Source organism: Medicago truncatula, chromosome 4, assembly GCF_003473485.1.
Source record: "Medicago truncatula cultivar Jemalong A17 chromosome 4, MtrunA17r5.0-ANR, whole genome shotgun sequence".
Lineage (NCBI taxonomy): Eukaryota > Viridiplantae > Streptophyta > Magnoliopsida > Fabales > Fabaceae > Medicago > Medicago truncatula.
In genome coordinates, this window is record NC_053045.1 from 44,328,764 (window position 1) to 44,341,607 (window position 12,844).

The 12,844-nt window shown below is 34.2% G+C and overlaps 1 protein-coding gene across 1 annotated transcript; it reads left to right on the forward strand.

Annotated features, from left to right (window-relative positions):
* Window positions 1-338: 338 nt before the first annotated feature.
* Window positions 339-12,844, forward strand: LOC11411809 (uncharacterized). Its single transcript, XM_039832776.1, has 15 exons — window positions 339-1,674; window positions 1,766-1,894; window positions 2,914-3,083; window positions 3,218-3,428; window positions 4,013-4,250; window positions 4,334-4,484; window positions 4,586-4,843; window positions 4,946-4,972; window positions 7,836-9,192; window positions 9,295-9,423; window positions 9,876-10,045; window positions 10,180-10,390; window positions 11,052-11,289; window positions 11,396-11,546; window positions 11,643-12,844. The coding sequence occupies exons 1-15, from the start codon at window positions 354-356 to the stop codon at window positions 11,943-11,945; spliced, it is 5,064 nt and encodes a 1,687-aa protein (XP_039688710.1). The 5' UTR covers window positions 339-353; the 3' UTR covers window positions 11,946-12,844.

The window sequence follows — 12,844 nt, forward strand, 5'->3', positions numbered from 1 at the left end:
TGTATTGCCAATTGTAAATGGGTCAATCTTTGTGTCTGTAAAGTTACTTTTAAAAGCATATTCTACCCACTTGCATGTATGAAAAGCATAATCATTCTGTTATTCATTTCCTAACTACTTCCTAGTTGATTCATTTCTTCATTGATTTTTGTTTTAACACTTTCAGGAAAGAGAATTAACGTGTCCAAAGTTTAGTTTAGTGTATGACTTAGTCAAGTCATGTGAATATATGTTTTTTTATTTAAATAAAGTTATGTGAATATATGTTGTTGAACAGTAAAATCTGTGTCTGTTTGAGTATTTCTATTTTCTCCTAATAAAATGAAAATGAGGTATGAAAGAGGAACTGATCAATGGAGTCTCTTGAAAATCTTCTCTGCAAGATGCTGGTTTTGCATATCTATTTTCTACTCCTCACATTCTCTTTTTGCTCTTGTTCTTCTGATACCATATCTATCGACAAAACCTTAAGAGATGGTGAACTTCTTGTTTCTAAATCTAAAACCTTTGCTCTTGGATTCTTCACTCCAGGAAAGTCCGCCTCTCGCTATGTTGGAATTTGGTACTACAATTTGCCAATCCAAACTGTTGTTTGGGTTGCAAACAGAGATGCTCCCATCAATGACACTTCTGGGATTTTATCCATTGACCCAAATGGAAATCTAGTAATTCACCACAACCATAGCACCATTCCCATTTGGTCTACCGATGTTTCATTTCCACAATCACAAAGAAATAGCACCAATGCTGTTATAGCGAAATTATCAGACATAGCAAACCTTGTTCTGATGATAAACAACACAAAAACTGTCATCTGGGAAAGCTTTGATCATCCCACAGACACCTTGCTTCCATATCTAAAGATAGGGTTTAATAGAAAAACTAATCAAAGCTGGTTCCTTCAATCCTGGAAGACAGATGATGACCCTGGAAAAGGTGCGTTCACGGTGGAATTCAGCACCATTGGTAAACCTCAGTTGTTTATGTACAACCATAACCTTCCATGGTGGCGTGCTGGACATTGGAATGGAGAACTGTTTGCAGGTGTACCTAATATGAAACGAGATATGGAAACTTTTAACGTTTCTTTTGTGGAAGATGAAAACTCCGTAGCAATCTCATATAACATGTTTGATAAGTCTGTCATCGCTAGGAAAGTTGTTAATCAATCTGGTTTCTTTCAAATATTCACGTGGGGGAATGAAAAGAATCAATGGAACCGGTTCTATTCAGAACCAACAGACCAATGTGATAACTATGGAACATGTGGATCAAACAGTAATTGTGACCCTTTTAACTTTGACGACTTTAAGTGCACTTGTTTACTTGGTTTTGAACCAAAATTTCCACGTGATTGGTATGAGAGTAGAGATGGGTCGGGAGGGTGTGTAAGGAAGAAAGGTGCATCTATTTGTGGGAATGGAGAAGGGTTTATAAAAGTTGTAAGTGTGAAAGTTGCTGATATATCTGGAGCAGTTGCCATAGATGGTTTGAGTTTGGAAGAATGTGAGAAAGAATGCTTGAGAAATTGCTCTTGTACTGCCTATGCAGTTGCTGATGTGAGGAATGGTGGTAGTGGATGTTTGGCATGGCATGGGGATTTAATGGACATTCAAAAACTTAGTAGTGATCAAGGCCAAGATTTATTTTTACGCGTCGATAAAGTTGAACTAGGTAAGATATCCCCTCCTACTGTTTTTTTCTTCTAAATTTGACAGCACTTATGTATAGTTTAAACTTATTTGGACTTGTATCTTTATATCAGCTAATTACAACAAAAAAAGCAAAGGAGCACTTGACAAAAAGAGGTTGGCTGCAATTCTGGTAGCTTCTATTGTTGCAATTGTCATCCTCCTCTCCTGTGTAAATTACATGTGGAAGAAAAAAACAAAGGGTATGCGATTTTTTTTTTAACAAGCCAAAATGAATTATATTAATAATAAAAAGTGTTTCTCATAACACAAGATGTAATTTGGCTCTGACTTATAAAATGTGTCATATCAAGTAAGAAAGAAATACACCACATATTGACTCATGTATCATAATTCTAAAGCATTAGCATTACAAGTCTTGCTACTCTTACCTAAATAGTACCAAGTAATTTTTCCCTGTCACAAGCCACATTCACATATGTTTTACAGCAACTGTTGATATTAACCATTGTTTTCCATTTCTAAAATTAACAAACAATGTTTTTGTGTTGCTATGATTGTACTGCTACAACCTTGAGAGTCACCACAACAACAATTCACCACTGCCGCAGAGCAGCAACCCGCATGTTCCTCCATTACAAACTCACTTCAACATCAGAAAAGCCTAAATATCATTAAAAATCAGCAGTTAGAGCCAAAAGGTTATTTGCAAAACAGCCTCAATTTATGCCAAATTCTTTTGTCATTTGGATATAATGTGTGTGCCAATCCAGACTAAGTATTTTATTAGCAGTTCGAACCAAGTTTTGTTAAGTTTTGGTCTATCAATGTTAGACAAACAATCACTCCAAATTTCCTTATCAACTGCTAATAATGTTTTAATTGAATATTATTATTAGTATTATTGTTTCTAGGGTTAATGGTGCTTTACCCCCTGTAATATAGGTCATTTTTAGTTTTCCCCCTGTAAAATTTTTTTTTTTTATTTACCCCCCTGTAAAATATCTTTATTTTTTTTTTGCAGAATTTTTTCGTTTTTTTATGACCTATTAGGGAGGTATTCCAAAAAAAAAAAATTTTACAGAGGTGTAAATCAAAAAATATATTTTACAGGGGAAAAACCAAAAATGACCTATATTACAGGGGGTAAAGCACCATTAACCCTTATTTCTATTATTACTATTGAGCTATCATTGTGCAAAACTAGCAAAATGTATAATCTAAGATTTTTTATCTTACCTCATGTCATTTGTAACTTTAGATAAAATGATGCGGCAAATAAACCATGACTCCTCAGTAGAAGAGAATGGTGCTCCAAACAACAGACATCCAAATCTACCCTTTTTCAGCTTTAAAACGATAATGACAGCTACAAAAAATTGTGATCATAAGAATAAGCTTGGACAAGGTGGATTTGGCTCTGTCTACAAGGTGAGTGAAACTCTACATTAAGCTACTGATGCAAGAAGTGACAACATCAGTCACCTCTTTATATTCATTTCAATCACATTATTAAAAAATGGTGCAAAAATAATGAAATATGATTTAAGAGATAAATATTTCAGGGTTGCTTGGTTAATGGACAAGAGATTGCAGTTAAAAGATTGTCCAGAGATTCTGGTCAAGGCAAAGTAGAGTTTAAAAATGAAATTACACTTTTAGTTAAACTCCAACACAGAAATCTAGTGAGGTTGCTCGGTTGTTGCTTTGAAAAAGAAGAAAGGATGTTAGTTTATGAATACCTACCAAACAAAAGCCTAGACTTCTTTATATTCGGTATGTCTCTCTCTGACTCACTCATTGTCTTTCTGACCTGAATAAACTTGTATGTATACAAGCCTAAAGCGTAGTGACTTAATGTAACATGTAACGCTCGAGCTTATGCTAATTCTGGCTTATAGATACTTAATGTAACCTATTTCCTAAAAAAAACTCCTAAATGCAACAAATTCAAACTTCACATAATTGTAAACAATTAACATTAGTTAAATTTTTTACAGGTCAAACCTATTTCTATTCTCTTAAAAATATCTATTACAAATTTAGGCCTTCAACATTAAGCAGGACATATCATCAAACTTCATGCCTCTCACTAACACTAAGTTGACCATTGTCCTACTTATAGCCTTGTATACATGTTTTAAAATAATTACAAGAAATTTGAAGATGTGCCTATACTCTTTGTCAGGCACAAGATGATTAATGATCCGACATATTATCTAATTTCCCATACTCATTGACAGTTTCCTAAACTCTAATACTCATTGATATTTTGATAAGTTTCTATAAAGTTAAGCTCGATTTGCAGTTAACTTTTCTTAATATGTTCTATATTTGTAAACTTAAACTGTTCAACTCAGATCAAAACCAAAGGTCATCATTGGATTGGGTAAAGCGTTTTGAAATCATTTGTGGGATTGCTCGAGGTGTTTTATATCTTCACCAAGATTCAAGGCTGAAAATAATTCATAGAGATCTAAAAGCCAGCAATGTTCTCCTTGACGCTGCAATGAATCCCAAAATCTCAGATTTTGGTATGGCTAGAATATTTGGAGAAGATGAAATCCAAGCAAGAACAAAAAGAGTGGTCGGAACATAGTATGTGTCACACACTTATATCACGAAAATATACAGATGGATATGTATTTTTATGATACTCTAACCATTTTGTTTAATTGCAGTGGATATATGTCACCAGAATATGCAATGGAAGGACGATATTCAACAAAATCTGATGTCTTCAGTTATGGGGTCTTACTACTGGAGATTATTGCTGGCAAGAGAAACACACATTGTGAAATTGGAAGAGACTCCCCAAATTTAATTGGACATGTAAGTTACATATAATAAAAAGAGTAGCCTTAAAATTGGCCAACAATCTAATGATGCATGACATGACATATTTATTTAAAAATTGTGTTGTGCATTTATAGGTGTGGACACTATGGACAGAAGAAAGAGCCTTGGATATTGTTGATCCAGCACTAAACCAGTCTTATCCTCTTGATATAGTTCTGAGATGCATTCAAATTGGACTTTTGTGTGTGCAAGAAAATGCAATTAATAGACCATCAATGTTAGAAATTGTTTTCATGCTATGCAATGAAACACCTCTCTGCCCACCTCAAAAACCAGCATTTTATTCAATGGCAACCATGAATTGCAAGAACCATCAACATCAGGATCTTCAATAAATGAAGTAACAGAAACTACTATCAGTGCTCGCTAAAAGATACCTTAATCAAATATGTAAATTTTTGGTTTATACTTTCACCTTGAAATTTAGTTTGTAGACATTTCTAGAGGTTCTTGAGAAACAAGTAAGTCACGTTATGGTATTGCAAAAGAGTGGTGATATTTGAACAACTATTTGATACAACTTTTGTGACAATTTCTTTTTTTTCTCTTTTCATTAGTTAAAAACAATGGAGAGAGAAAAAGAAGAGAGAGAATAAGAGTATAATGTGAGTATGAGAGAGAAAATTATCATAAAGTGGTTGTATAAATATCATTTCTCACTGTAAAATGAATAATTTGAGTATGTCTCCATTTCAATAAGCTTATCGGTTAGAAGTAATATACAGAAATATAGCTGTTCAATAGTAGTAGAGATAGGTACAACAACTAGCGTAAACAAACGATCGTGTTTCATTGTCTTGGGAAATTCTAAAGGTAATTAATTACTCATAGTGAATCCACTTAAAAAAATCAAATGGTTCAATCGTTGTCATTCAATATTAAAAACTAATTAATAAATACTTCTATTGCAAATATAGTCATTATAAAAAAAAACAAACTAAAAATTATATGGCTTAATTGCACTTTTTGCACCCTATCTTTTCAAAAGTTGCGATTTTGGCCCTCTAACTAATTAAAATACAAAACAGCCCCCTATTTATTGAATCTTTGGCAGTTTTGGCCCCCAAAGTCACTTTTAACTTAGTCTGCGCTGACGTGGCACCCATATCCCTTAAGTGAGGTGCCACGTGTCGACCATTGTGGGTGCCACGTCAGCGAAGACTAAGTCAAACGTGGTCTTGGAGACCAAAACTGCAAAAGATTCAATACATATGGGTTGTTTTGTATTTTAATTAGTTAGGGGTGAAAATCGCAACTTTTGGAAAGATAGGGGGCCAAAAGTGCAATTAAGCCAAATTATATTTCACATAGGAAAGAGTTTAAATATAAACCAACCGCGTAAATATGTTTTACACTGTCGTTCAAAAAGAAACCATCGTATTGTCATGTATGTATATTTATAACCAATTTTTCAAAAATAAGTTAAATATATTTTCCGTCCAGACAAAAAAGAATTGCACGGAAATTTGGACCCTACTCTTAATTCAACATATATTTTGATTGACTTTTTTTGCTAACATGTTTAAAATATTATAAAAAGTTCCTATAAAAATATGAGCTTAAAAATTGATTTCTAGGTCGAGATTTGTATTACTTTTATTATGAATTTTTGACGTTTCATAATCATATTTAATTCATTTGATGTTAAAAAAATTTAGATGAATATTTTATAATACACATCCAAAAAAAAAATTCAAAAATTTAGTTTTTGAAAAAATAAAACTGCAAGTAGGAGTACTCATGAACATAGCTCGATTGGTAAGAATATTGCATAATATATACAAGAGTCGGAGTTCAAAGCTCTAACACCTTACTTATTCACCTTATAAGAGAATTTCTAGCCACCAAACTATTTAAAAAAAAAAAAAAAACTGCTAGAAAATTTGTTTAGAAATGAAAATGTGCCGCATGTAAAAATCTTAAAACAAAAACATATGGGTCAATGCTAATCTAAACATGTTTAGAATATATGATAGGGTCTCGCTAACTAGAGCATTTGTTAAAGATACAAAAATAGAAATAATAAGTAAAAAAATTTTTTTTTTAAGTTTTAATATATTGAATCCACTATTTTCAAGATAAATTTTTTTCTTTAAACTTCTTAACAAATGCGCACTTGTTAGCATTTGACAATTTATGAAGAAGAAAAATGAAAACTTGACAAATTCGATGGAAAAATTTTATATTTAACTCTTAAACCCCAATCTAAAATCCTCTAAAAAAATCCCAATATAAAATGGTTTATAGTTTTTTTTTTACCATGTATACTTTTTTTTGAAGAATTTCACTTAACTCTGAAAAAATAATTATTAACAAAATTATAATTGCAAAAACACTCATACCTTCTAAGTCAACAATATCCAAGAGTGTTCTCTCCACTCTCGCTTCTGTTGGTTGAATCATCATTAGAACTTCTCCATGTATCGTACCTCAAGCCATTCCCAATGTTCAGGTACGGGTTGCAACCAAGTGGAACACCATGTTCTCTGGACACGACGCGTGTGCTGCAAGACAGAGAATACGCCGGCGACTGATACTTCCCTCGCCGCACATTTCCTTCACAAAGAACGAAGCACCGCTGGTAATCACAGTTTCACAAGTTAGTGTTTGCACAAGGGTAATATGGTAAACTTCAAATAAATAATATATATTTAATTTTAGAGCTTGTATAAAACAGCTTATGCACATTGCTAACTGTAGTCTGCAACGACAGACCATGACCCATATTGAGGTACATTGCTAACTGCCAAGCTTAACATGCATGCATAAAAAGCCTCCTTTATTATTAGATTAGATACTTACGGGTCAAATGCATGCATCAAAAGCGTCCTTGTTTATGCTTCTTAGCATGTAGTACTATTTTGGAAATCAAAATTACCAACATGAAAACTCATGTTTGACCAGAAACAATAGTAATTATTTACCTTCTTATGAACACATGTTTATTGTCTTACCACCGTGTTGAGTTGTATTCAATTGAAATGAGAATCATCGACCTAATAATTTTTCATAATGAGGCCTAATACAAATTTTAATATATCATATATTTTTTTGTCTACAGCCCTTTTATTTATAAACTATAATAAAAATTATTAATCTTTTGTTGATAGACCTAAAACGAGGATTTTAGTTTCCTATCTACTTACCTGTGGTTACTTTTCTTCATTGATTTTATTTTCCCACTTTCTCATGTGTCAGTGTCACTGACCCATTGTGTGGAAAATATAACAAAGCATCATCATGTCCTGTTGAGCAGGGGTACAATTTTGTTTCAGTTAGAATAGTTCAATTATCTCTTCATGAAATGCAAGAGGGGTATGATAGAAAAACTCAATGGACTCTGCTAAAAATCTTCTCTACCTTAGCACAGTCGAAAATCATAAAAACAAATTGTTAGTGTTAGATTACTCTTTGATTCTACTATGTCTCACCTTATCTTTTTGCCCTTGTTCTTCTGATACCATAACTATTCACAAACCCATAAGAGATGGTGAACTTCTCATTTCTAAATCTAAAACATTTGCTCTTGGATTCTTCACTCCAGGAAAGTCCACCTCTCGCTATGTTGGAATCTGGTACAACAATTTGCCGATCCAAACTGTTGTTTGGGTTGCAAATAGAGATGCTCCCATCAATGACACTTCTGGAATTCTATCAATCAACCAAAATGGGAATCTAGAACTCCACCACAACCTTAGCACCATTCCCATTTGGTCTACCAATGTTTCATTAACACAGTCACAAAGAAATAACACCAATGTTATAGCTCAACTATTGGATATAGGAAACCTTGTTCTGAGGTTAAACGACACCGAAACTGCCATCTGGGAAAGCTTTGATCATCCCACAGACACAATGCTTCCGTATCAAAAGATTGGTTTTGATAGAAAAATTAATCAAAGTTGGGTCCTTCAATCCTGGAAGACAGATGATGACCCTGGAAAAGGTGCGTTCACGGTGAAATTCAGCACCATTGGCAAACCACAATTGTTTATGTACAACCATGATCGTCCTTGGTGGCGTGGTGGACATTGGAATGGAGCAATATTAGTAGGCCTACCTCATATGATAGGAGATATGGCAGTTCGTAATGTTTCTTGGGTTGAAGATGACAACTATGTATCACTCTCATATAACATGTTTAATAAGTCTGTCATTACAAGGATAGTGGTTCAGCAATCTGGTTTCTTTCAAACATTCATGTGGGACAGTCAAGAGAGTCAATGGAGCCGGTACTGGTCTGAACCAACAGACCAATGTGCTAACTACGGAACATGTGGACCAAACAGTAATTGTGACCCTTTGAACTTTGAGAGCTTTAAGTGTACTTGTTTACTTGGTTTTGAACCAAAATTTCCACGTGATTGGTATGAGAGTAGAGATGGGTTGGGAGGATGTGTAAGAAAAAGAGGTGCATCTGTTTGTGGGAATGGAGAAGGGTTTAACAAAGTTTTAAGGGTGAAAGTTCCTGATATATCTGGGGCAGTTGCCATAGATGGTTTGACTTTGGAAGAATGTGAGAAAGATTGCTTGAGAAACTGTTCTTGTAATGCCTATGCAGTTGCTGATGTGAGGAATGGTGGTAGTGGATGTTTGACGTGGCATGGGAATTTAATGGACATTCAAAAACTTAGTAATCAGGGCCAAGATTTATTTTTGCGCGTCGAGAAAGTTGAACTTGGTAAGATATTCCCTCCTACTGTTTTTTTTTTTTTTTGTTTATAAATTTGACACCACTTTTAAGTGTAGTTTAAACTTCTTTGGACTTGTTTTTTCTTATCAGCTAATTACAACAAAAAAAGCAAAGGAGTCCTTGATAAAAAGAGGTTAGCTGCAATTCTTGTAGCTTCTATAGTTGCAATTGTCATCCTCCTCTTCTGTGTGAATTACATGTGGAAGAAAAAGAGAAAGGGTATGTGATTTATTTTTTGGGATGATATCCCCTATTCTTATATTTTTTGAGTGGTTGCCATTTGATTCTGAACTGTCTCTACCACACCACACTCCCCAAGTCCCAACACAGACTTAGAAACACACGCCACACAAATGATGAGACTTTAAAGGGGGCCGATTTATGCCAATTCTTTGGTCATTTGGATATTCTGTGTGCCAATCCAGACTGAAGTGTTTTATCAGCAGTTCTAACCATGTTTTGATTAAGTTGGTCTATCAATGTTATACAAACAATCTCTTCAAATTTCCTTAGCAACTGCTAATAATTGTTGTTGTTGTTGAGCGACCATTACACGTACAACACTAGAAAAATGTAAAATATAAGATTTTTTTGGAGAACCAAAAAGAAATATACCTTATCAAAATGTTTAAGTTGATTGAAATCTTACCTTATGTCATTTGTAACTTCAGATAAAATGATGCCGCAACCAAACCAAGATTCCTCTGGGGAAGAGAATGATACCCAAAGCAACACGCATCCAAATCTACCCTTTTTCAGCTTTAAAACGATAATGACAGCTACAAGAAATTGTGATCTTGAGAATAAGCTTGGACAAGGTGGATTTGGCTCTGTCTATAAGGTAAGTGAAACTCTACATTGAGATACTCATGCAAAAAGTGACAATATCCTTAGCCTCTTTATATTCATTTCACTTGCATTATTAAAAAATAGTGCAAAAATAATGAAATGGGATTTAAGAGACAAACATTTCAGGGCTTTTTGGAAAATGGACAAGAGATAGCAGTGAAAAGATTGTCCAGAGATTCTGGTCAAGGCAAAGAAGAGTTTAAGAATGAAATTAAACTTTTAGTTAAACTCCAACACAGAAATCTAGTGAGGTTGCTCGGTTGTTGCTTTGAAAAAGAAGAAAGGATGCTAGTTTACGAATACCTATCAAACAAAAGCCTAGACTTCTTTATATTCGGTATGCCTCTCTCTGAATCAATCATTGTCTCTCTAACCTGAATAAACTTGTAGTTAGACAAGCATAGAGCATATAGACTTAATGTAACCTGTAACTTAAGGGCATATGCTAATTCTGGCATATAGCTACTCAATGTAAATTGTTTTACAAAAAAAAAAACTACTCAAGGTGACAAACTCAAACTTCACATAATTGTAAACAATTAACATTAATTCAATTTTTTAAAGTAAGAATGCAATTTTGAGAACATATGGTTGATCCAGCACTAAACCAGTCTTATCTTCCTAATAGAAGGTACATAACATCAAACTTGATGCCTTTCACTAACACTAATTTGAGTGTTGGCCTATTTATAGCCTGTATAGATGTTTTACATCCTTGTATGTTTTAAAATAATTACAAGAAATTTGCAGATGTGCCTACACTCCTTGTCGGGTACAAGATGATTGATGATCCAGCATATTATCTACTGTCTTTCATACACTTATTGACAGTTTGCTAAATTCTATATTTTCATGGTTATGTGGAAATAATGACTTCCTTGTCTTCCTGATATATATAAATGAAATTTTATTTTCCTTTTCCCATTACATATACTTGATAAGTTCCTATGAAGTTAAGCTCAATATGCAATTAATGATTGCTAATATGCTCAACTCAGATCAAAACCAAAGGTCATCATTGGATTGGGTTACGCGTTTTGAAATTATTTGTGGGATTGCTCGAGGTGTATTATATCTTCATCAAGATTCAAGGCTGAAAATAATCCATAGAGATCTAAAAGCCAGCAACGTTCTCCTTGATGCTGTAATGAATCCCAAAATCTCGGATTTTGGTATGGCTAGAATATTTGGAGAAGATGAAATTCAAGCTAGAACAAAAAGAGTTGTTGGAACATAGTATGTGTGATGCCCTTATGATACTCCAACTATTTTGTAAAGTTGTAGTGGCTTTAGAGATTGATCTGTATTTTTATGATGCTATAGCTATTTTGTATAATTGCAGTGGATATATGTCTCCGGAATATGCAATGCAAGGACGATATTCAACAAAATCTGATGTCTTCAGTTATGGGGTCTTACTACTGGAGATTATTGCTGGCAAGAGAAACACACATTGTGAGACAGGAAGAGACTCCCCAAATTTAATTGGACATGTAAGTTATATATAATAAAAAGAGTGGCCTTAAAATTGGCCGATAATTTAATGGTGCATGATGTACTTATTTAATCATTATGTTATGCATTTGTAGGTGTGGACACTATGGACAGAAGGAAAAGCCTTGGATATGGTTGATCAAGCACTAAACCATTATTATTCTTCTGCTATAGTTCTAAGATGCATTCAAATTGGACTCTTGTGTGTGCAAGAAAATGCAATTAATAGACCGTCAATGTTAGATGTTGTTTTCATGCTATGCAATGAAACACCTCTTTGCCCACCTCAAAAACCAGCATTTTTATTCAATGTACGCCAAGATTTGCCAGAGTCGTCAACTTCAGGAGGAGGATCTTCAATAAATGAACTAACAGAAACTACCATCAGCGCTCGCTGAAAACTACCATCAGCATTTTTGAATACTGTACCTTTGACAAACTCTTTTGACCTTTTGAATTATTTGAATAACACTTCGGATCGGGAGGCTATGGTTGAGGAACTGAATAGTGGCTTTGACTTCACCAATGTGAATAAAGCTGCTATTCAATCTTTGGTTGTAAGCCCCAAGTTAACTAGCTATTCAGAGAACATGGTCATAGGTACCTCTATTGCTGATTTAACTATGGAGTCTCTGCAGCAACCAATGCCTCAGCCTATCACTACCAATTACATCTCTCTGACATGTGACAAGCTTCCTGTTTTTCCTGTCTTGAAACCTGTGAATTCTAGATTGGAAGCTGCAGCTGCTTCATCTGCAGCAGCTCAGAACAGTGTGGCCATTCTGCCAAAGTCTTGGGGAGACCTTATTGATGAAGAAACTGATACTACCTTAGAGAAGGAGCTAGCTTTCCACCTAGTGGAGAATTCATCTATTTGTCTAGATAGTCAAGTCTTAAATTTGTGTCCTGATAGAAGTGTTCACACTAGTAATTTGATGGATATGAATGCTGAGATGTTGGTAACAGTACCAAAAGACACCAGCATTGTTCCTACCCATAGTGATGCTGCTTAAGAAGTGTTGAAATTTTAAAAAAGGTCTGGGGGGATACTCCATCTGCTGATCAGGATCAGATAGACAAAGAGGATGATGGTAAAACTGATAAGTCTTTTACTCCTTTTGTCTCAAATAGACAGAAGAAGAATAAATTGCAGCTGTCTAAAGGGCTGAAAGATGATTGCATTCCTTAATCTAATATGTAAATTTTGGTTTATACTTGCACCTTGGAATTGAGTTTGCAGACATTCATAGAGGTTTATACTAAGTATTTATTAGTATGATGTAAATTATGTCCATTT

Bases quoted from the DNA above. Each gene is read 5' to 3' on its own strand.
- LOC11411809 (XM_039832776.1), top strand. From the start codon at position 354: ATGGAGTCTCTTGAAAATCTTCTCTGCAAGATGCTGGTTTTGCATATC. The intron at 1,895-2,913 runs GTATGCGATTTT...TTGTAACTTTAG, and splicing joins GTGGAAGAAAAAAACAAAGG to ATAAAATGATGCGGCAAATA. The intron at 3,084-3,217 runs GTGAGTGAAACT...TAAATATTTCAG, and splicing joins GATTTGGCTCTGTCTACAAG to GGTTGCTTGGTTAATGGACA.